Below are 25,954 nucleotides of genomic sequence, written 5' to 3'. Positions count from 1 at the left end.
GTTGAATTAGAGTATGTTCAATACCACATATATAAGACATATATATAGGAATTATTTAACAACTTGTAATGACAAAAATCAGAATAGTAAGGATGCTAGCAAGTGCTACATGTCTACAATCTTAAAACCTTAAAAGTGTAACAAGCTGAATATTTCAGGAAAAACATTTTTTATGACGCTGGTCATAAACCTACTGTTCTAATTTTCCTTATATTAAAGTCATTGGCTTTAACAGTGTGTTAAAAATTATTATAGCACAAGCTCTACTGAAGATGATACATACATTCATATCGTTCACTCAGTTGTCAGTTTATTAGGAACACCTAACTAAAGCTAATGCAGGCTAATACAACAGTCCTGTGATAAATCCTCCTTCATGAAGGTTTGAATGTTAGAATGATTATTTTGGAAGCTGCACTTTGTGCTGTTGTAGTAACTGTAGTGTATTATACACAGAGGCGTGTCTGTCACGTAGCCTACCCTCACCGATTTGAAAAGGGTGGTCAAAATAATGGGCACACCTATCACCATGATACGGTGCAGTCCAACAGCATGCACAAACTGCAGCCTCCAAAATGATCAGACAAAAAGGCAGGAGTCTATATTCCTGATATACTTTCCTGTACAGAACTTTAAACAAAGTATTTCAGTGTTGGCAATGAGTTCATCCAGACTGGACCACATACAGTAAGAGGCTTAAAAGCACGTCCTGGGCATCTTCCCTGCTGGATTAGTTAAACAGTGGAAATGTAAAAAAGAAAAGAAAAATTCAGTCAGTTCAATCTATCAGTTCAGTGATGTGTCACCACTGTGCATTGTATAGCCAGTTGAAGGGCATATGTGCTATATATGTTCAGTTCCAGGGGTCTTCACACTGTTCAGTATGAAAATGTTCAGTGTGACTATTAACTGGTCAAATGTTTGTTTTTATTGAAATTTCAGAAGTTCCAGTCCAGTGAATAACTTGTAACCTGGTGCACAGGTAAGAGTTAAACTGCCCGAGGTGGAAAAAAAGAAAGAAATCATGTACATTTCATAGAAAACAGGCCTTTTTCAGGGATGGAGGAACTGGTTAATTTCCAGCTCTCCTCCTGCAATGGAAGTAAATGAAGCCCTGAGAGTTAATGCACATATTCCCAACAGGTGACCCAACTCTTCTGGATGATGTACAAACCCTCTGTCTAAACCCCATGGAGCTGGTTTGGCATGAACTGGTCAGAAGGTGAAATCAAAGCAAAGTGCAAAATAATCAGCAGAACTTCTTCAAAACGTTTGTGAGCAATATTTGATTTTCATTGTAGGAAGAAAGTCACAAATGTGTTTGGCTGCTGGATGAGTCAAACATGTAGATTCAGTTTAGGATTTAAGATTCCATCATTCTTTTTTTAAGAAAAACATCTTGATTATTTATTGTTCTGTATTTTGATTTCAGAGTACGCTGAGACACCACACTGTGCTCATTTCAGTAATACCTGGAAAAATGAAGGGGTTCTAAAATGTTGGACTTGAGCCAAAGGGACCCATGTTGTGTCCAAGGCTTTAGAAATACAGAGCTGTCACAATGAGAAAAATAACTGACAATATGTCGTTATAACTAAAACGTTTTCTTGTTATTACTGGACAGTTTGATGCTGATACCACGGTTAGGATGAGAGCCAGATTTCAGAAATTACACTGATGGTTGAAGGTTAAGCAGAAGAACAAACAGTGTCAGAACAAACTGTCCAAACATAATGCAGCATCTCCAATGTCACTTTGATGAAGAGAGATTCTCTCTGATTCAGGCACAGAGAGGTGAAATCCTGCAAAGCTAATGACAGCCCTGTCTGCGCCGCTTAAAAAGAGCACACGTTTATTTTATGTTGGCTCTGAAAGAACGTGAGACATGAAATTCATTCAAATGCTCAGGTTCATGTATTTGCCAATGTAACAGCAGCAACGCTCTTTAACTTTTGTCTTTATGGCAAAAAGTTATAAAAGGAAAAAAAGGAAGTTGAGATTTTTTTTTTCATAATGAGAAATGTTGGTTTTTGGCATAGAAAGTTCGACAGCTGGATGTTTTCCCACTTTATAATGATAATTCTTTCTCATTTTAACAAAATGGTTTGTCATAATAACAAGGCACTTTTTTATCATGACAAACATGAGAACGTTTCTCTAACAGAGACAGTTCTGCACTGCCACACCAGCTTAAGCTGAAGATAGATACGTTTTCATTTTTCTGCTCATACTAACACTGTGTTCAGTTCAAACAGCAGTCAGTAAAGATAGATCCTATATGCTGTATTAGCCAAGTGTATATGGCAAACCATAGCATTAAAATATCCTATAATAAAGTTTTTGCTAATAATTTACAGTATTCTATACCATTATTAAGCAGTCTGGAGTAACTGTTGTATACTTGTATAAGCAGCTGCAGATTAATCTGAGTTGTATAAATACTGTGCAAAATCAAGAGGCAAGAGTCTTCCAGACCGGTGCCACTCTACACAATGTGTGCGTGCTCATGAGACATGCTAATTTGTATTTTGTGACGAAGACCCAAAACCTCCACCATCCCTGTCCCTGAGTGGGGCACGTTAGTGTGCAGAAGGTGCCTCTGTAAATGCTTGATCCAATCCTCCTGGATCGACAGGGGACCCTGGAAGACCAGGTCACAGAATCTGCAAAAGCAAAGTGAGGGACAAACAGTCACTGCTTCTGCACTTAATGCTAAACCATTTCTTCCAGTGCAAAATGTACGCTGTTCTCTGTTGTACCAAGATCTCTCCACCACCCAGTTACATATTCCATACGTACAGGGACTGACCCGGGTCAGGTGATGTGCACAGCCACCTATTCCACCTATTACTGCTGGGCTAAGGAAGGCATACCTAGCCCATTACGCTGAAAAGGGGTTCAAAGGCCACTGGCCGCCTCAATTTAATCTGAAGAAGAGAACCTGTTGTCTGCTGACTAGACTGTGTCCTGACAGTGTCTCTCCATTTTTACTGTTAAGACAGTTGAGTGGTCGTCCAAGCAGCTGTAGACTTCACCTCAGCAGCCTCTCCCACGGACAAACAAAGAAAAACCCACTGCTTCCATGTTTGCTGCTCAGATATTCCATGCAACATGGCCCATATCTGAGGTGAATATGGACTGAAAGATCTGGGAGTGGACAAGCATAATAGCTGTGTCCTCAGCTGACCTTTTTAGCTGTGGAGTACCCATCATCATACATGAGGAGGCTTGGAGTCGTTGGGAAAGTGAATGTCTTCACCAAGTGATCATAAACCAAACATCCGCAGGAAGCAGAGTGTAGCTGTAATATGGCTTCATCCTCTCCTGCTCTGAAAAGCAAGGTGAGGGTGAGACAGTGAATGTGATGGGGCTGTGCTTCTCTAAGGTGAGGGTGAGACAGTGAATGTGATGGGGCTGTGCTTCTCCAAGGTGAGGGTGAGACAGTGAATGTGATGGGGCTGTGCTTCTCTAAGGTGAGGGTGAGACAGTGAATGTGATGGGGCTGTGCTTCTCTAAGGTGAGGGTGAGACAGTGAATGTGATGGGGCTGTGCTTCTCTAAGGTGAGGGTGAGACAGTGAATGTGATGGGGCTGTGCTTCTCTAAGGTGAGGGTGAGACAGTGAATGTGATGGGGCTGTGCTTCTCTAAGGTGAGGGTGAGACAGTGAATGTGATGGGGCTGTGCTTCTCTAAGGTGAGGGTGAGACAGTGAATGTGATGGGGCTGTGCTTCTCCCAGGTGAGGGTGAGACAGTGAATGTGATGGGGCTGTGCTTCTCTAAGGTGAGGGTGAGACAGTGAATGTGATGGGGCTGTGCTTCTCTAAGGTGAGGGTGAGACAGTGAATGTGATGGGGCTGTGCTTCTCTAAGGTGAGGGTGAGACAGTGAATGTGATGGGGCTGTGCTTCTCCCAGGTGAGGGTGAGACAGTGAATGTGATGGGGCTGTGCTTCTCCCAGGTGAGGGTGAGACAGTGAATGTGATGGGGCTGTGCTTCTCTAAGGTGAGGGTGAGACAGTGAATGTGATGGGGCTGTGCTTCTCTAAGGTGAGGGCAGGCTTCCTTCAGGACAACAGGAGGCTGATCCTGAACCACAGGAGGCTGATCAGGAGCAGGAATAGCAGCAGTTTACAGAGAGTTCATTGACACAGTGGTCATTTCTGCTGTCCCCTCTCTCAGATGTGAAAAGACTGACACAAGAGATGGACGCAAAAGGACCTGGACTACCTCTTAATACTGCCCAGGAAGTCAAACAGTGTTCCCAGGGGGGTCTCTGGCAGGTGGCAGGTGGTGGAAGACAGACAGGTCAAGGACTGGGACAGGTTTTAGTCAGAGCTCTGGTGGAGCCTGGGGTGTGGTTCTGTCTATACCTGGACCGTCAAGCACGGAAGTCAATTCCTCTGAGCTTCTGGGTCTTTTCAGATATGATCCCGGGGTATCAGGTTTGGTTTTCCCACAGACCACCTATTTCTAGGTCACCCATGATCCTGTTAACAACTGATCCAGAGAGCAATGCTTCACTCTGCGTGCTCTGTGTTGGAAAAGCAGGGCATCATATATGTACCACACGCTAAAAGGGGCAGGCTGGGTGGCACTCCTGACACGCTGGTGACAGAAGGGAATCAGGATTTTAAAATAACTCAGACAACAGGCATGTGTGCATGGTCAGAGGAGCGGAGCTGTGCTCCTCAGAGTTAGCAGCACTTAGGCCTGCATCATTAATGCACTCAGAGAAGGTGGACTCTCTCTCAGAGACCAAATTGTTCCTGGACCAAAAACTGTGGATCGCAGACTGTGCTGTCAATTCAGAATTGCTTCTAACAGTTGGCGGTGCGACAGGTAGACTCACTGTCACAAACACAGGGCATGGTGCTGCTTCCTTTTCCCGAGGGCTCCGGATCCCAGTAAGGACCAAGCTGTTAGCCGAGGGTCTACCATGGGAAGTGGAAGAGACACTTCACAGTCACCAACAACAACGTCCATCTACTCACACAGGTGGGGGGCTTGCAGGTGCTCTTCAACTCGTTTGGGAGCGCTGGCTGTGGTTAAAGTGCAGCAAGTGTGACACTCTGGAATTGGTTGTCAGGAGGATGGAGGAGGCCCCATTAAGGCCTCTGTTGGTGGACCTGCAGAGGCTGTCAATAAAGAGTGCCTTCCTGCTGGCACCGGCTTTTGCCAAAAGTTTAAGGTAGCTAGAGGCTATCTCTGTCAACGGTAACATATGCACACCTGCCTGCAGGTGCAGTGGCAGGCCTGTGACAGATTTCTCCTGAAAGGTCCTTTCTGACTTTCAGGTGGGACGGCTAATTGAACTCTGCTCCCTCTAATCCATAGACCAGCTGTTTGTTTTAAGCCATAGCTTTCCCACTGGATTTGGTTTATAATATACAGAAGGCCTATGAATGATGGTGTGCCCTTAGACTCAAAGCATGATGGGTATTGTTGCCCATCAGTAACTGTTCTGCTATACCTAAATTATTTTGCCTGGTGGGCTGGCATAAGCCCTGATGATACTTCAGTATACACACACACACACACACACACACACACACACACGGTATTATGCAGCCACGCACATACAGGAAACATTAATGGGCTTTTATACGTCTTCCAGTAAAACGCCTGTGTTTTGCGTGACTGGCGAGCTGCAGGTCCTGAACCTATGTACAGTAAGAAATCTGTAACTGGGCAGAGAGATTTCTCACTTCACTCTTCACTCAGAGAACTATGCTTTCACACGTAACCTTCCACTCTGTGTACCTGCAGGTGAGTGTGTATATCTGAGCATTCAAGGAGGGTAAAATCTTCTTTTTTAGCCCAGGCCTTGGTCTCGGCTTCTTCTGTTTATAATCATAGCCTAAAATACAAAACAGCACACTGCTTTATCTGAGGCAATCTATGAAATTATCACTGACAGGCAATATAAATAAATAATCCCAAAGCCAAAAATCTATTCTACCCAACATCTAAATTTTAATTAAAGAAGACACATGTTGGGGTGATAGACTAATTTATCTGAGGTCTATTCACCACAAATATTCTGTCTCTTCTTCATTTGGTTCCACAGACTGAGCCACTCCACATGAATCTTTACTGTTTTCTACACTTAAACCACAATTTTCAAATCAAAGCACAGGAAACAAGTGTCTTGACATTTTGATGGTGTCAGAAACTCACCTGCTTCTTCAAGAACAGCGATCCTCTTCCTGCATGCATAGGCTTGAAGATGACCAGACACACTGACAGCAGTGGGGAAGCTGCTGTTACACTGAATACAAATCTTGTTTGAATCACATTCCACTGAAAGACAGAACACAAGAGAAACTAAATGAAAGTATGAAACTCAAAGAGAATAAAGCAGATGGATCCAAACATTTAGGTTAAAACTGTGTGATTATATTTTCCATTTGCTTAATCTTTACGCTTTAATGGAAATTCTGATGATGTTCACCTCTAAACAGTCTGTCTGATACTACTGCCCCAAATCAAGCTTTGGAATCATCAAGTTAGGCAGCATTTAAAGAGAGAAGCACTGTAGAGCGGCGTTTGAGTCTGTGCAGTCATTTTATTATCAAGCAAAACTGTTACTCCCAGTGTGATCTGAAGTCTTCTTCCACCTGCTTTCATTCCAAACATCTGATTTTCACTCTCCTGTTTGAAAAGTGTTACTGGTAAAGTTTAACACAATCTTGTGTCTTCAGGGGGGCTATCTTCACATACGCCGCCTCCTGAGAGTCACGGAGGATTCATAAAAAATCTCAGATCTGTTAGTCCTATGACAGAAAGCTGGCAGTGATACTGCTGCGCACCATCGCCTGTTAATAAATCCTCAGAACTGGGACGGTTAAGTGATTATCCCAAAAGATCTTTCAAAATTTAAAACCTGATTTTACTTTTCAAAGTAATTGTAAATTAAAGACGAGCTAAGAACAATGTCCCACTGACTTAATGGGATGAATATAAACGATGAAAAAATAGTATAGTTTCATATTAAATGAATTTGTTGGGTTGTTATGAGCCGATGATAAAACTCAAAGATGAAAATGTACATTATTATCATTAACAGCCTGATGATCTACCACAAATTGTAATCCAGCACGTTCAGGCTGCTGCTGTGTCACTGTTAAAAAGGAATCTGATCTGAAATCTTTACCAGCATCTTTCTCCGTACCTGACTCAAAGTCTGATTTGGAAAGACATTAATCAAAATTGTGCAAACGTGGATGATGAACTCAACATCAAGAGGCTCTCATGATTTTTTAATATGAACTTCAAAAACACTTTGGTGACATTCAGTCTCAGTATGTGTTTTTCCACAAATCAAATGATTGTGGACTGTTCACACATTTTCTGACTGGCTTCCATCTGCATTATACAGTTATCTGTGCTGAGTTACTGTAAATTGGTGATAAAATATTGATTAAACAAATGCTATACCCTTTACAATAAATAATGTGATCCTCTTCAATCAAGCGAAGCTCAAATGCTCCCCCACTGTTAGTAAGTTTGATTCTATCTGCTTATTTTCTTGGACTGATGATCCAAAAAATTCCCGTCCCAGAAGAGAGTTATCGACATAAACACATAACTTATACTGGAGGTAAATAACTCTGTGGTTAAAGATACAGTGTCCTATCAAGCAATACAACAGGAACAACTGTCGTAATCATATCCTAAGTGCTGCATGAACTTTTCCCTAAATTAGATTAACCTGAATGAAAATGGTAATGAAAATGAAAATGTGTATTGTTTTTGCTGATGTTAAAAATGTTAAAATATAATAGCTTACAAAATATTTGGGACCCACCCCAGAAGTGCTTCTTATGTCTTAGCAGTGGTTTTGCCAAATATTTATAAATAAAGTACAATTTACATAAATGTTGGTCATCGTCTAAGTTTTTAAGATTCACCTCCTACAGTATGGAAATCACCTGTACATATAAACGGTAAGCTGGTGCATATATACAGGATAACTAACAACTGTTGGGCTAACACACTGGTATCATGCTCAGAGCTTAGGACTCCATACCGTGTGTCCAGTTTGGTTCCACACTTGTCGCCTGCGTCTTCTCCTTGTAATCTTTGGTCATACCACAGAGCTTCCTGGCTGCATAGTCTTCCTGGTTGTTTGTCTCCATAAGCTCCAGACTGCCCCGTCTTGTCTTGAGCAGTTCAACTAAAGTGCTGGAGGAGGCCTTAATGCCTCTTTGTGCTTCTGCCTGCCGCTTCTTCTTCTCTGAGAAGGCCCCCGCCTCCTGTTTTGGTCCAAATCTATCCCCTGCAGGAGGCGGACTCTTCATGTCATACTGGATTTTCACTGGTAGTGCAGTGCGCATCAAGACCAGGCCACTGCCACCGATGAACTTGCAAGGGACTGAAGGTCGTGGGGGACACTGTCCCTTGTTGAGAACCTGGAGGATGTTGCGATGTTCCTCTCTGTCCTGCAGCAGTTCATTCAGGATGCTCAGTGGTGACTTGCTGGTGCTGGTAACACTTCTGCCTATCCGTTTCAGGTGTCCCCTCACATGGTTGGAGAGGCCGGTCTTCGTATCAAACCAACCCCAGCACAGGGGACACGTGTGCTCTCCTTGGGTTTCTGCATTATAAGACATGGTTTGTCACAATAACTGAAATGAAAGGATAAAAGCACCAAGCTAGTATTCACAGCAGTGTAAACTGTGTTTGAATTGCTTTAGATTGCACAAGCTTCCCTCTACAGTTTCCCATTGGACAGCTGGGAATTTTAATATCATGCATTAGCAAAGAAATCACAGCATCCGTCTGCGCGGCAAAATGGAGCAAAGGTCCAGAACTAAAATGTGTGGGCAGTTGCTGTTTGGGGCAGGAGGGTTTATCAAACAGTCCTTTCATATCTCCTGTGTTTAAAAAAGGAAAAAATGTTTGCGTTTGAATGTTTGCATTACAGCAGCTGAAATTAAACTCAAACCTTTTCTCATTCTCCTCGTGCCAGGGTAGATCCTCCTGCGGGTGCGTGGCTGATGGTCCCGCAGCGCCACTTGCTCCGGCGAAACCATGTGGCGAGCGTTATAGCTCAAGCCAACTCGATGAAGGTGCCCTCGCACATGATTGGACAGACCCACCCCAGACTCAAACATGGCCGGGCAGTATGGACAGGGCTTGTGTTCTACCACTTGAGAGGGGAAAACATCAAAGCTGTCCCCTGTAGACATACAGGACGGTTCTGGGGAATTATCGCACACTGTAGATTCAATATACTCCTCCTTGATTATGAGTTGCTCGATGTCACTGCAGTCTTCATCTCCATCATCTTCATCCTTGGGTCTATGGGGGCTTTGGTCTTTGGCTGAAAACCTCGGCCTCTTTCTGAAATACTTGCGAGCGTACGGGTTCCTTTCATTTTCACTGCTTTCCAAGAAGCTGCCTGTAGCTCTGCGGGTGTCATCAGTGAGGTTCTGGCCGCCCTCACAGCCTCTCTCCGACTCCCTAACTGCAGCATGTTTCTTATGCCTCTGGCTAAGCCTTGGCAATATATTACTATTCATACTGTCAATAGTGTTATGCAAAGGTGTTGACATTTTTGTCACTGATGGAGAATTTCGGTTTGCTTGTGCTTGTAAACTCCTGCTTTCCGGGTCACTCTTGCTACCCTGACAGAACATCTGGTCTAATTTAAGATTTCTGGCTGATAGCAGAAAATCAGCAGTTGCAGGACAGTTTGCCTGCTCTGCGCTGCCAAAAGCCTTGTGGTCATGTTTTTCAGCATCTTCTCCCACACCAGTGAGATCAGTTGCCACATCTGATTCTTCTGCTGGCTGCAGGAGTAATTTTCCATTCTTGCTGATCCTCCACAAAGATGGCGACAGCGTGTTTTTGCTGCATCCAACGCAACACTTGAGCTGAGGAGAATTTCCAGTTCCATCGTTTCCACTGGAACAGTGTGGGAAACACGCTGTTTCTTCAGAAGCAGATTCAAACAGATGTGGTTTACACCCAGATATTTGGGACTGCTCAGTAAACTTTTTATAATTATCATAGTGTGATCGCTGATTCTCCTGCTCAGAATGTCTTTCCAATACTACAGTGTCTGTACCAGTGAAAAAACCCATTTTACACTGAAACTGAACATGGTCTGCTTCCTCTGCATCATTAGCATGAGCCACTCTCCTGTATTGAGGCTGGCGTGTGTTCAGGTGTGCAACATGTAAGTGTAGTTCAAGTGCCTGCTGTGTGAGTGTAATGTAGTTACACTCCTCACAGAAGTAGTAGTGCTTCAGATTGTCATGTGTTTTGGCATGCTGGACAAAAATGTTCAGACAATTACAACCAAATCCGCACTGAGGGCACTGCACTGTGGCGCCTCTGTCTTCAAATTCAGTGCTTCTGAGACCTTTGATTTCTTCCATAAGTTTTTCCAGCCTGTCTTGGTGAATAATGATGTGCCTCATGAGGGAGTTGCTATCACAGAACAAACGCCCACACTCCCTGCATATAAAGGTCTGAGAAACATTCTCGCTGTTCACCTGATTATGCCTGCCTAAATGATACATCATATGTCTATGGAAATTTCTTTTTTCCTTGAAATTAACATTGCATATTGTGCATGAAAAGAAAGACAGCTCTCGTTGCTCTGTCTTCAGCTGTTCCAGCTTTGGACTGAAACCATCTTCATCTTCAGGGTCATGTTCCTCATTACAGCCTTCCTGTGCTGCACGATAAACATGGTGCTCAGAGTCTGAAGCTGTGTTCCTAGAAAGATCTTTGAATGACACCACAGAATATTTAACACCAGACTGTGCATCCACAGAATTGTTTTTGTTGGCGATGTCAACATTTTCAACATCATTACCCCTGCAGGGACGCCTGTATGTGTGATTTAAGCTGTTGTTAACCTTTTCTGGAGAGCCTGACATGCTTTTTACATGTGTGCTGTGCTGCCTGTCTCTTCGGTGCATCACTCTGGTCTCCAGCCTTCTGTCATTGTGCACGACGCTTGCTGAATCCCATCTGATTACTTCAGCATCAACACAATCATCAGCGGAGCCTCCTGACCATTCAACGCTGTGCCGAGATTCTGTTTCCATTGTCTGTTTTGTCCAGGGTTGGCTAATGTGCATTTGCTCTGCACAGTCACCTGACAGTGTGGAACGGGCCAGTTTAGACTCATTCTCCTCCGAGTGAGACAGTGGCGTGTTGACACCTGGCTGTGTGGCCAGTGTTTTTACAGCGGGCCCCGCTGTGTTCTTCCAAGCGTCTGATTGAAGCTCACTAGGTGGTGGTAACACCTCAGGGCTCGTGTCCTTCTCCACTTGCCACGCGGCGTCCGGGACATTGTTGGATAAAACAGTGCCTTTGTTCAGGACACAGTGTACCTCTGAGGTGGGGTGTGAACCAGGTCCATTAACAAGTGCTCCTGAAGGCAATGAATTGCCTGCATGGGGAACAGCAGGGACACTGCTGTATACAAATGGATTCGGCTGGGTTCCATTTAAAGGGTTTTCGTGTTCATCTGAGGACAGACCTGCAGCATTGTTTTTCAGAGAGAATGTGTGACTCTGTAATGGCTCCTGAGTACGACCCGGGCTGTCAGACACCGCTTCCACGTCTTTGTCCTCTTGTACATTTGGCTTCAGATCAGACATAGCAGCAATACTTTCTGAAACATAAAAGAAAATCACAAATTTATTAAGAGCGCTCTGTTTCTCTAACCATTAACCATCTAACCAAGCAAGCTAAGTAAACCATGCTTACGAGCTTATTGTCCTCAACCATCTGAGGACATTTTACCAAATGAAACAGTACAGATGTAAATCACAAAATGAAACACTATTGTACAACAGGTGTAATGAAATCTAGTTCTTTTTTTCCCCTCAATCACACGGACAACACGGTACTGTTAAAAAAAAAACGCTTGGTAAAATGAGAGCCGTATTATTCTGTGCCGCATTATGATTTTCCAACACCCTCTTTCGCCACCTCTATTCACAACAAACCCTGCTGTTAGCCCTGAATACCCTGGCGAGGATGCTTAATTATGTGAGCGTACTTCTGGGATACAACCTTCCTGCTTCTCCACCTAAAGTTCTCTCGTCTGCTAAAATTGACCAATTTCCATGGGAACAAAGTACACCTCCAATGAGATCATATTGCGTCTTATCACTCTGTGATGGTGCCAACACAGATCCCAGCATGAGACTGTTGTTACTTGAATCCTGACAAATTGGCAGGCACACAATCTGTCTAAAACACAAACACAGACCCACACAAAGAAAACATCCACCTCCACACGGACAGGCCTACTAATTCTTTTAACAATCATTAAATTTAAGGCAAAACAATTATTTTTTGGTTTATTTCATATTCATTTGGACATAGAACTGATGGCTGTGAGAGATTAAACAGGATCACGATCAGCACACAGTTCAACGTGTGTGTGCTGCACCTTATCACAGGTTGCAGTGTGCTGTCCAAAGCTGATTTAGTTTAAAATGTATGCTCAGTGGATTTGACATCCAGGGCTGGTCGCTCTCTACAGGAAATTGCATTGCTAACGAAGTGGTAAATTCAGTGTTAATGAGTGGCTTCACTGTTACCACCTCAGAGGTAAAACCTTCCAAGCTCCATATTCTCCCCATCTGTTGTGGTGTTAGAGGTTGGAAGGGGGAACAGACGCTCTATATTTAAAGCGAACTTCACTGTTACCCCAAAACGGCAGGGTGGCAAAACCATCAAAACATCTTGGTTCAAAATGTGCAAGCCTCATTAGCAGCCAACTCACACAGCTCACTGCTATATATAACAAACAGAGGCTCAACAGAAATGCAATTTTTTTTAAATTTATTTGCTTCTATTTACTTCATTTAGTCAATGTTAAAAGGCTGACTTTGCCTTACCTGAAGATATTTACAGGGATTATGAGCTTTAATACAGTTAAGCTGTATGCACAGATCAATCTGCTACGTGCTTCTGCTAACCCCGTCTCCTAGTTTACCCAAGACACTGACATTGTTCTTCAGTTTGGTAAATGAGATTCAGGAGGAGAATCGTTATTATTGTGTTGTTAGACAGAAAACAAACTAAAACAGCTTTCAGACTGAGCAGTGCTCTGTTCGATCCATCAGGACCTAAAGTGTGTGGAAAATGTTGTGTCTCATTTTGAAGACAACAGCGTAAAAGCAAAAACAAAAAAACATTATGCACGCTATAGATAAACCTCTGGAGTTACCAGTAAAAAATTATGAATGAATTATTGATTTCATTAATCTGAGTAACTGTAAACAGTCATTTTATTGAATTTTATCTGAGGCGACGCAAATTACTACAGACGAGCCAAAGTCCACAACCCGCTTCCATCTAAATGACATTACTGTAAAACCTGTCAGTGCAATATTCTGATCCACATTTAAAGAACTACTTGGCTTTGTAAACTGAATGTCTCTGAGCTCTGGAAAATTCTTTGTCCTTTTTTTTTTTTGGACATTTTATAGACAATGCTATTAACTGAAAATAATCTACACAGTGATCAACAGTGAAAATAATTGTTCATTGCAGCATCATAGTAGACAAAGTCCTGCTGTCCAATTCAATGGACATTCAAAAGCAAAACAAAAAATGCATTTTTTCTAAAACTGAAACGCAGAACTTTAAGTCCAGCAGGACAACAGACTGATTGAGCAGGAAGAGTTTGGCGCTGTAGGCTTGTAAGGCTGCGAATGTCTAAGCAAATTCCTTCTTCCTGTTCAACTGAAGACCCAGGCTGGCAGCACCATGGAGACAGCACTAAAGACCAACTGGGACCAGTCAGCCAAACCATTTCAACTGCTGGAGCTGTCTGTATGGATCAACAGCCAACCTTATATTCCTCTGCCATCGCCTTTGCTGGAGAAATGTCTAAACGAGGGGGGCCACGGTCCCTCAAGTACTGCACTACACAACTTCCTCAGCTAATGGGATCTATTGATTTATTTGACACAATGTGAATTTATGAAGCTGCCTCTTTAGTGTGAGAGTATCAAAGCATGGCTCAAAACAAACAGACAGAGATTCAGCTCGACACTCCAGTAATCCCACGGTGAGCATGTTCTCTCAGTGAAGGTGCCACAGCGAAAAAAAAAAAAAAGACACTCTGTTAAGTTCTTCTTGTGCTATCTTAGCCCTGCAGTTACCCACAGCACCAAACAGCAGAAGAACAGGAGGAAATGACGAATCCCACTTTCCTCAATGTGACCAACTGGTTTGTTTCAAGTAACAATGTGAAACTAAAAAACACAACGGGCAGATTCATAAAACACAAAAACGTTGTAAATTTGCAGAGGAGAAAATAAAGAGAGAGGCTTCACACGCTGTCTGTGTCTGGATTACATACTCTTTTATCCCACTGAATTCTTGTCACCCAAAGGTCATTTCCATAATAATGGTCTCCATTCTCCCTAATGGGATTTTGGCTGTGATTATGTATGCCAGCGTCTTGTGCAGACACTATCAGCCCTGTCATCCTGAATTGCACAAATGTAATTACACAAAGCCTTTGATAACTAAACAATGTAATTTCATGCTTGAGTGAAAATATATACTGGAGTTATATGACTCAAATTTTACATTAAAGGAAAATATATGAGTGCCATAGGTGTTATGTTGTAAAGAAGTTGTGCTCTTCATAGTAAGAACAAATTAAATGCTAATATATGCTTTAACAACAAGAGTATCAGTGTGCATTCAAGTGATTTAAGAAAAGATTCACAGGTAAGCATTACTGGAAGTGGTAACTTAAAGCAATAGTTTGACATTTTGTACGGTGTGAACATCAGTACAACTCTCACGTCTGTCCATTAAATATGAAGCTACAACAGCTTAGCTCAGCATAAACACTGGAAACTGCAGGAAACAACGAGCCTCACTCTTCTGTGAGGTAAAAAAAAAAATAAGCTCATCAAACTACTTTAACTGCTTTAACTAACCAGACGTCAGTACTGAAAATACTACGTTAGAAACTCTGTATAGTATATGCAGGTACATATGAAACAGGAACGTCCAGGTTCTGCTCCAGAAGTAAAAAAAACCCTGAAAAATAAAAATAAATAAATAAATAAAATACATAAATAAAATAAATAATTAAATTAAATTAAATTAAAAATAATAATAATATAAAATAAATATTTGTTTCTGTTTTTAGCAGACAGCAGAGATAAAAAGAGAACTAATAAGTTGAAAAATGTGCTTTAGAAGAGTGAATATCACAGATATGGACAAAACCAGTAACCAGCCATATGACTACTGGTGCTGCTGTGCTGGTAAATGTTGATGGGAACTGTAGTTCTTTGTATCCTCACAAAATAATTGTTTAACTCTGTTAAAACCACAATCTTTCACTTTCTGATAGTAAGTGTAGCAGTAGGTGTTAATTTGTAAGAATATGGCAAATACGCCGCAGGAACACGTTCCACTTTTCCTACAGACCAGTGAAAGATGTGCTGAATGTCCCGTTACAGAGGCCGGTGGGACAGAGACGGAGACAGAGACTGGAAGCAGGAGGAAGCTAACAAAAACCCTCCTACCAGCAAAAACAAAGCTCATTAATGTGCCATACTTTGTTTTGTCAGTGCACACAATAAACAAATGGTGGTACATGTACTTTGCTGTTTGGAAGGAGACAGATTAGCTTTTTAAGCTAACCAGCTGCTGACTGTTAGTTCATATCTGGTAGGCTGAAATGAGACTGTTGTCAACAAGCACATTTCCCAAAATAGCTAATTAGCTAATTAGCTAATCAAGTGTTGGCATAGAAAATAATACTCCGAGGAGGGAGGGACAGGACACACAGAGACAGGACGAGGGTAAAACCAGTGAGACAAGTGCCCTGAACCACAGGTGAGACTCACCAGTACAACACGAGCAAAGAAAAAAAACTGCCCACAACAAACTTCTCGTTGCCCCCGTCTCCTGAAAAAGGGGAATGAGTGAAATGGCTGTGATGGTAGATTTACTGATGAAAAAAGGTGAAGCGAGAACATTGGGAGTGATAAAAGGGGACAGGGAGCGAGTGACAGTTGGGTTAAGACAGAAGTCATGTTCAATAGCAGGTAGAAACATCAAACAGCGAGTTCACAGGAAACCCATGCAACCTTGTCTTGAAGGAGGATTTTCTGTTGTGTGGAGTAGATTATATCTGTTCAAGCTGCTGACACGGCCTCATTTGCTGCCCGTAGTGTTGGAGGGGGATTAAACGATATAAACTTTAAAGCTTTAAACAATACCTTTCAAAATTAAATGGATTAAGGGAGGGATGTCTGATGGGGATTTCCCAAGGCTTTGTTAGTTTTAAATTCTACTCCTTTTAAAGGGGGAAAGAAGAAAAAAAAACAGCAGTTAGAAATTTCTCAGGCATGTGACCGTTTTAATGAGGCTGCTCTCACATTGAGGAGGGCAGCAGGCACAGGAGAGCTGCCAAGCAGATGGCTCTCATAAACATCATATCTGCTCTGTTTAGATACATGACTTCTCATCCCCCAACACTGAGAGGAAAACAAACCCGACCATCACCACAAGCACTACCCACTTGCCCGCTTTTGGCAAGCTGTGCCGGCTCGTTGAAATGGCACATTTCCATTTCCTGCATTTCTCCTTCATCACAATATGCATGAGCTGCGCAATTGATATACATAACCTCTAATCTGTTATAAGTATGCAGAGAAGATGCAGTGATTGCAGCGGTGGGTATTTTTGTTTAGCGGCAGTTAGGATGTTGACTTTTATTAAATGTTATTATTACCATATAACTGAAAGTATATAAATACTAAGCAAGTTGCTGCTATGATTAGGCATGCTCAGATGTTTCCCACTTCATTTCAGATGGAAAAAAATGAAATATATATAAATATATAACAAACTTTGCTGCTGCCGCTTTGCCGTAGACATGTGACCACTCAGATGAAAGGGAGTCATGTCAAACTGCTCTCCAAATTGAGGACAGGCTCCACACTGCCAAGCAGACATCAGTGAGCTTAGATACGGAGGCATGTCAAGCATCGCAGGTATTAGGATGAAATCTCTCATTATCTTTCTTTAAAACATAATATGAGTGCACCACAGCAAGAACATGGGGGAAACGCAGGGAACAGGGGCCTTGTAGTCACTAATGGCAACCAAAGTAAGCCTTCAGCAGTCACCTTGAATTCTATTATTAGACCAGGACAAACAACTCCAAACAGAAACTGGATCAAGTGTGTCATTTGCTGCCTCTGATTGGGTTTAGAGACCCAGAAGTGGCTAAAATAAGCATCACTATGATCACATGGGGTCAAAGAGATGACATGAATAACAGAGCCTACACCGAACAAAGCAGCAGCAACCCTCTGAAGAGAAAACGCCAAAACTGTGGCTGTCAAAAAGTCACAAGGAATTCAGAGGCCAACAAAAGCCTATTTATCTAACTCTATCAGGGAAAGTGGACAGCTTGAGCGCAGGCGCCCCGACAGCAGTGGGAATCCCTTGTCATTTCCCAAGGTCCACAGACACACAGACACACAGACACACACACACACACAAAGATGCGTGTAAGACGATCATTCAGTGCTGCTTGTCAGTGGTACCTTTTCAACCCGGATCAATGAGACGTCTTGCACCAGGGGCCTGTATCAGCACCAGTCATTAACATGTGAGTGCCACTCTATCAGCTCAAGCTCCAAATAAATCAAAGGGTCGACCACAGAAGAAAAGAGGCTAATATTTCCTCAATAACCCCAGAGAGACACCATGGAGAGATGCAAATTGCCTCCCAGGAGAGCCCGGGGGATGTGAAGGAGAAACTCGCTGGGAGGCAACGGGAAGCTAATGAGTATAATGGTAAATGTATACAAGGAGAAGGAGAAACCATCTCTATTCATACCAATTAATACAATCTTATCAATGGAGGTGTACTGTAAAAGGAGGGCCCATGTCTAACCCCTTGCCCTCCTCCCCACTTTCACCTCGCGAGCATCTGTATTATTCAACACGGGCAAGGCTACGGTCATTAGGCCTGTGGGAGGCTGCGCCAGGCCTGGGGAGTTAAGGAGATTTTAAAAACCACTCACTCTTCACATCAAAACAAATTGGGCCAAATCAAAGGGGCTCAAATATGTCCTTTCTTTGAGGGCTGAGGGAGGGAACTGCCATTGTCGTGGAAGCCTGCTTTCTGCAGCATCAGTGTACAAACACACAGAATAAAAGACAGCAGTAGTTAGAGGTGGCTTCGTCAGTCGTGCTGAAGTTGTGAAATAAAAAAAGAATTACTGATGATTAGAATGATGACACATGAAATAATACATATCTAATAGTTTTAATTTAAATATTTAATCTAATAGTGTTATAATAATAATAATAATATCTTTCCTTAATTAACTATAAAATTATGGCATCAATACCTTGAATATTGGCGTTTAACAACTATAACGTTTAAAATTAGCCAATTAACAGGATTTTCTTCAGTTTCCTGTTAGAAAGTAATACTTTACCTCAGTGAACGTGAAACCAGCGTTTCACTGCTACTGCTAACAGTTCGTGTGTGCCTGACTCCTCGGCAAAAACCAGAATAAAACATCCTCACACAGATGTTATGTTCTGTGAAGCTAATGGTGGTTGTGATTATTTCACCTGATTCTAACTTCTTTAAATCACGTGGCATTTTCTTGAATTTAGTGCAAAATTTGTTTTATTCTGTCTTGTTTCAAATTACTGACATTTACTTCTTTGTGTGGGAAACTGGTTAAAATAATATCAGCCCACATACATGAAACATCAGTAAACAGAAAAACCTGCTGAGATTAAGAGATTTTTTTCAAACGTATAAACCTGGTTTTTGTGTGTCTGAGGAAACATGTGACCTCGTGTAGACTATGATTTTATACATGTATACATATATACAGTCACCTTTCTTTTCATTTGTAGTTGTTTTAGTACTAAATCAATAAATCACTGCAATAACATACTATGTACCAAATTCCCACAAAATCAGGGAGGTGCTGTTACAGAGAAAAGATAAACAGGATCACTTACTATGTTAACCTTATCTGAGTCACCGTGCCATGTTGAGGGACATAGAAACTCCTGTAAAGGTAATAAAAAAAAACACAATTATACCTTAAAGGTGGAGTTTTCTTCTAACCAGGCAAAGTTCTGTTTATACAGTGTGAACATCAAGAACAAAGCAGGAGCCCACACATGAAAACACTGCTCCACAGCACCACTACTGGTCAAAAACTGTGCAGGGTGACTTTAAGTTACCTCTGAATCTATACAGCCTCACTACTAAAGAAAAACTGAGATGTAGTTTAAAGAAGCATTTGAACTACCTGAGAGGGTAGTTCAAACACCATCCCTTCTCCTTCGTATGCTTTTAAATAGGGAATGCCTCAATATATCATTTTGAAGGTCATTTATTAGGGTGGAGAAATATACCTGACAGCAGCTGACTGAAGGAGGATTTGCCTCCTAGAGATCACCAAGGGGACTGAAATGAAGGTTAATCACTATATAACTTTCTACATGCATAATCCTATACTCCAGATTTCATTGAGCATGTCTGTAAAAGCCCTCCGTCAGCATAATTGTGCCTAACCTGTGCCCGGTATGCTCAAATCTCTAAAATATCACATCCAGCTCTGAGAATAAATGGGAAATTAATGAGGAAAGTAGTGAGCTCAACCTTAGATAGGTATCACAGAAAGGGTTAGCCGTCTCACAGCTCATGTACAACAGAAGCTCGCTAATCCGAACCCTCCAAGACAGAGGTTGTTTGGAATTGTGAAATGTTCAGAGGGATAAATACAAGATCTGGATCAGACCTGGAGTTCTCCAAAAACGGCTCATATGTTTTAGGTAGTCTGATAATTTGGGTTTAGTTATGGTGCATAACATAAAACCAGGATTAACACAAATATACATAATGGAAGTAGACTAGATTAGACTAGATTAGCCCTAAAAAATAAGAACTAAATGACTCGTATTATTACGAGTATTATTACACATCTGTACATTCTCTCATCATGACTCCATGTATATAAAGAGGTTTTTGGTTTTTCATACCGTTGTACGTGATTTACCCTCTGACAACCGTGTATATACAGATTTTTAAATGTGGAGCTATTCTTTGTCTCCATCATTCATCCCTTCTTTTATCATCTATTCAGTATAATGTGATTACACAGGCCACATTATCCGATGTTGCTTTTCAATGTATTATCCCTCAGAGTGAGGACTTTGAGTATCAGTGATCATATTCTGCCCCTTAGTGGAGGAAAGGCTCCATAGCCTGAGTGAAACCAGATAACAGGAGGCTTGATCTGCAGAGGGGGACCAGCAGGCTGGACTGTGGACATCTGCAGCTTCATCCAGCCTCTAACAGGCCAAAGATTTAAGCGGTCTAAGCTTGTTGCTGCTTTGAAATAATTTCCTTGCCAGGAATTAATGGGTGTGCCATTTAATTCACATGTAATCCCTTAACCACAAGAAACACATGTCTGCAAACATGAATGACATCCAAAACCACAACAACACTAAAAACACCAGAAAAGCAGTGGAAAGGTTTTCAACATGTACACTGTATTATAAATCTGTCAGCTTTTCATATAATCAGGCTGCAGCAGAATCTGAGAACCAAGCCTTATCACTAGAAATTCATCTTTGGAGCTGCTGTTACAGATTAAGAAAGCAGAAGCTTTCTCATGTCTTCATACCATTTGCCACAGGGGCAGCAGGTAATGTTCACTTATATATCAATAAAGTTAATTAATGCAGTCTCAAACTACGTGCCACACGTTGAATACCAAGCTTCATTACATACGTGGCACTGACATGTTAGAAAGTGACACTGTACTGATAAAATCGAGTGGTCCTGCAATTAACAGTTATTTTATCTTATTTATTTTTATTTATTACATGTATTAACACAGTGTCCCAGTACAGTGAGTGTCCAGCACAAGGTCCTAAGCCCACAGTGATCAGAGTAACTGCTTAGTAGGTGTTAAAAAAAATACAGACAAAACTCCTGAATAAAAAATATACTGGAGACAGACCTCTGAGCAACATCTGAACTACTCACTTCTTTTCATACTGATGCAACGTGGTGACAATTTCAACATTAAAATTCACAATAGTGGCTTAGATTTTAAGGAAATGAAACAAAGACAGCTGTACTGTAAACACTAGTTGCGTGTCAGTGATTCTGTTTCACACTGGAAAATAATCAACAGCCAGCTTGTCACTCCCTACAACCTGCCAAGTGTAGGAGTGGAGGCACTGACACATGTAACTGACATCTCAGATTTAATTTGACTGGTAATCACACCCAGCTATAGTTTCAGAGCATTTCACACATCTGAGCTACAGTTTCAGGTGTTAAGCCGGTGAGGAGACATACAACTGTGCCTCTGAACGATAACACCTCTTCAGAGACGGTCACATTTTAGGTTTATGCTCTGCCATTATGATTCGAGTAAGGATAATACTAACACGAATATTAGACTCCACATAACACACATTTTCATACTTTTCCACTAAAACACAACCAACACCCACTTTGAGCTCAGCTACATCTGTTCAGACAGTTTCATTTCAGTTCAGCGGCTGTTTGGAACAAATTATAAACGTGCATCGCCTCGCTGCCTGTCACCTTGTGGGGATTCTTGTCTGAATCAAAATCCAGGAGCTGATAATTTCACTTCTAATAAGAGACAATATTCGACTAATACCACCTCCATTTGTGAAATTTGAGAAAGTGTATCTGAATAATCATGCGGCATGTTTAACAAGATAAGAAAAAGAATTAACAGCCTGGTGTTGTATTCCTCCACCAATTAGTCAAGTTGCAGTTTATAACAATGTCTGTCCAGACTCCTATAATATATGTAGTAAAAACTTTGAAGGGATTTACTGGAAGGTGTAAAGTTGATTTGTATATGAATCAAACTGATGTGACTCGACTTTGCTGAGCTTTGTTGCTCTGGTTCGGCTGTATGTCTGCTGTGTTAGCCATGATGTCACAGTGAAGTTGACCTTTGACCTTTTGAATTTAAAATGTTATCACTTATTAAACATTCAGTACGGTCAGTACTTACCAGTCTGTGTTGAAGCACTGATTCCGCCTCATGACTCGTCTGTAACAGAGACAAACACTCGGTGAATGTGGTGAAACTTTGTTAATGAAGCTGACCGGCAGCACACGACACAGCTCGCATGGGAAACAACTCCTGAGAGATTTCAGTAACATTTCGTGAATCCATCTGACTCACTCCGCCTCGGGGAATCTGTCCCTCCAAATTCAGCCTTTGTTTTGGGATTCATAACTGACAGCTGCTGACATTATTTCCTGAACAATATATCCACACAAGGACACAAGGAAATACAATTTTAGCAGGGTCGGATTAAGTGTTGGAATGATTGACAAGAACGTAACCCTTGTGTTTTGTTGTCATTGGCTTTACTTACTAATTGTGTGGAGTCCCACAGACGCCACTGCTGCATGTAAACAATAACAATAACAGCAACTGCAAAACATTTTTTCTTTAAATGTTTATTAAAACCAAAAGTGATAACCCTTCGCTTTCCATCAAAGGGAAGCGACGCTGAAAACATGTTGTAGGTTCAAAATTCTATTTATTAAAAAATTCTTATTAAACTAGGAAACCTCATGAACTATAAAGATGATTAATCAATGATACATATATATATATATTTTAGCTTTAAAGGGGTCAACAGTTAATCATTTATCACACATGTAAAAAATGTGCTGACTAAACAAAAAACAAATAAATAAAAATAAAAAATATATAACAGACCAATTAAGTAATGAAAATGAGATGCAGGGGGCGCAGTAAATTATGTTTGCTGTTGATTCATGAACTGAAATTTAAAAAGGAAAAATCCAAAAACTGAAAATGTTTATCAGTATTTAGCATTTAGCCTTTAAATGTTAAAAAAGTAAAGAAACCAGAGCTGAATAAAGTCAACCCACAGGAAATGTATTTCATATCTGATTCATCCTTTCAGTCATATTTTAAGCAAAAGCTTCTCAGATGTGAGGATTTACTGCTTTTCTCTGTCTTATGTAACAGTCACTTGGCTTTTGTGCTGCTGGTTGGACAAAACAAGATTTACTGACATCATCTTGGCTTCTTGTGACAGACATGTTTCCCTATTTTCTGACAATTTAACATGAAGAAAAAAATATCTGGTGGCAGCCCTAATGGAAGACAGAAAACTGAACAGCTTCATATGTTAATCACCAGGAGAAATAACTGTGAAAGTTAGTTATTTCATGCACATGATTTACTTGCAGCATCAATGGGATTCTATGAAAACACGCCGCCTTTATTTCCTCACCTCTGATATATCCCTGCAGACCTCTGTGTTCTTGGTAGATCCACCTGATTACTAAAATATCTCATCTCTGCAGCTGTTCCTCAGCTGAGTTGCTAATTCAGGCCAGTGTACTCCCATTTAAGTAGTCCCAGGTGTCTTCATTTATAGCTGTGTAAGCAGCCAGCCAGGCCAACAGAGAACACATAACTGTTTGCTATGCTGAGCATTCAGGGACTTCAGGCATCTTGGTTAAAACATTTGACCTTGGCAAGTGACATATAATCAATTTGTGGATAACATGCCTCAACCATCTGATTTATTTAGTCGAGCAGTTGACTCCTTTACTCTCTGTGGTATACTAATGCTCTAAAACCTACACTAGCCCGTTAAGCTGTCACTGACTTCTTCCTATAGCCATGTAAGCTGGTCCTTACACACCTGCAGGGAGTGATGGACTCACTTATGTAGGTCTACACCTTGATTTTACAACACCGCAGTTCCTGAGCTGATAACAATGATATCATGCACAGTCACTGTCTGTAGTAGAAACAGTACAACATCCTAATTCTGCCACAAGAAAAAGAATTTCCTGCTCCATGGATCCCTCCATAAAAATATATATATATATATATTTTTCCTATCACAAAACAACAAACATAAGCTAAAACAGTCAAACTACAATGTAAATAAACTCCACTGCTGTAGATCTGATCTTATGGAAGTTCTATAATGACAACACAAAAATACGTATAAGATACTCCACCATCCAGGACCTGTGCGATCTGGCAACCCCAAGATTTGATGCGACTTCAGATGGTCCTCGCACTGTTTGTTTTCAGTTTTGCTCAATGTCCATAATAATATTTCCACAGAAAAATATTCAAATCTGAAAACTATAGCAAATTTTACCGAGCACCAGCTCTGTGAGACACTGCTGTGAGTTCAGGTCAAATACAATCAACACTTTCAAGAGTTTAATGAGTTTGGGACTTTCTGTCAATCTTCTTAAGTAATGTTTATTTTCAGGATGTGTTTTCCCCAAAAAACAGCTCAGCCTTTTAAAAACTTTACATCTTTATCATTGTACTAAAAAGCTGCACTAAAACCCACAGACAGCTTGAAGATTAATATGAAAATAATTTTCATTCTTACTGAAAGAAATAATATTAAACAATTTATCAGCAAGCTATTAAAACTGTTCCAAAGCTGCTGAGCTCAAATGTAGTTTAATTTCAGTCATTTCAGACTGCAACTAAAAAAAAACTAAACAAAACAAAAAACAGGGAAAAAAACATCTAATTAAGGGCCCTGCACGTCCACACAAGTGTGTTTGATTATTCTGAGTCATTAGAGCTCTAGACCTCTAGACTATTACTGTATTCATACAACGTCAGCAGAATGTGAAGAACAGAAAAAACACCCCTCACTTTGGGGTGGGAGTGTTCATGCATCATTTCAAGGTGGTTAGCCCTCGTGCTAACAACTTAGATGAGCTGTTTTTGTTGTCTTCTGTAGTTACAGCAGTCCATTACCAACTGATGTAAACATATAATAATGTATAATAATGTAATGTAATAATGTATATCTCCCATAAGATCAGCTACACTGATTGTATTAGAACTAATAATTTTAATAATCATTTTATTTTGAAGTGGTGCATTTGCAGCCATTGTGTGAACAGTATGTTGACATGTCTGCAGGAAATATCATCAGTGTCAGAATAATAAACTCACAATAGTTTATAGTGAACAATAAATTGAGATTTCAGACACTAATCAAATTCTCCGCACTAATAAGAAGTTTTTCATCCTAACGTGCAAAGGACCCAGCCGGAGGGGAGGGGGACATCAGTCAGCAGTGTGGACTCACCCACGCAGTTCTAGGAGCAGGTCTCATCAGGTAACTTCAGCGAGAACACCTGTGTGGGTGGAGCCCAGGTGTGCAGGCCTACAAAATAAAATATTCAAAAAAGAGAAATCTCAGTCTCACCCGGAAGTGCTTCAGAGCACCGCTCAATCCCAGTTCCTGACTATGTTAAAATGTGTTTGGATGCCTGTCATGTTTTTCTGTGCAGTCTGACTTTAGCTCGCAGGTTCTCAGGTTGTTCAGCTTTGCTTCAACCACCGGAAACACACCCGGCTTCAAACAACTTCCATACAACGTGGGTCTCACAATGTCAGCACAACCACACAATCACTGTGTGGTTCTAATGGGCCGTTTACAGTGAGAGAGACAGAGGAGAAGGTTCACTGTGCGGCCATGGAGCTCTGCATCAGATGTTTCATACAAAACAAACGTTACCGCGCCTTTCAAACTCAGCAGCCCGCTTCCACCGTCTGAATCGGCTGGGTAGCACAGAGCTAACTCCGCCGGTCGGCAGAGTTCATGTTGTAGTAGTGAACAAACTGAAGTGAAGGTAAGAAACACCGCGGCACCTCTCTCAGTCACTGCGGTGAATCCACCGCCTCCGACAGCGACGCCTCACTGACTGATGACCGTGTGTGGCAGCACTGTGTCCCTGCGCACAGCGAGCCGTGCTGCGGGCTGGGACCTACCTCAGGACGACGGCCGCTCATGTCCGTACGTCTGTCACTGCTCTGGACGCTGGCGCTTCGTCCTTCCCTCTGTTACACTGTCGCCATC

At 41.5% G+C, this 25,954-nt stretch overlaps 1 protein-coding gene across 1 annotated transcript; it reads right to left on the bottom strand.

The window, feature by feature from the left end:
• On the bottom strand, positions 1-25,954 carry znf644b (zinc finger protein 644b). The gene is made up of 8 exons (XM_041041208.1): positions 25,867-25,954; positions 25,181-25,258; positions 22,069-22,107; positions 8,946-11,633; positions 8,028-8,594; positions 6,176-6,298; positions 5,759-5,855; positions 1-2,663 (listed from the first exon to the last, which is right to left on the bottom strand). Exons 4-8 carry the CDS (start codon positions 11,617-11,619, stop codon positions 2,486-2,488), a joined length of 3,639 nt encoding a protein of 1,212 aa, XP_040897142.1. The 5' UTR covers positions 11,620-11,633; positions 22,069-22,107; positions 25,181-25,258; positions 25,867-25,954; the 3' UTR covers positions 1-2,485.

This window comes from Toxotes jaculatrix, chromosome 6 (assembly GCF_017976425.1).
Source record: "Toxotes jaculatrix isolate fToxJac2 chromosome 6, fToxJac2.pri, whole genome shotgun sequence".
Taxonomy (NCBI): Eukaryota; Metazoa; Chordata; class Actinopteri; family Toxotidae; genus Toxotes; species Toxotes jaculatrix.
This window is presented reverse-complemented; position numbering and strand designations above follow the sequence as displayed.

Coding starts and splice junctions, on each gene's coding strand:
- znf644b (XM_041041208.1), bottom strand. CDS start 11,619: ATGTCTGATCTGAAGCCAAATGTACAAGAGGACAAAGACGTGGAAGCG. Junction 5,856..6,175: donor CGCTGTTCTTGAAGAAGCAG/GTGAGTTTCTGA, acceptor TTTGTATTTTAG/GCTATGATTATAAACAGAAG. Junction 2,664..5,758: donor ATATACACACTCACCTGCAG/GTACACAGAGTG, acceptor TTGCTTTTGCAG/ATTCTGTGACCTGGTCTTCC.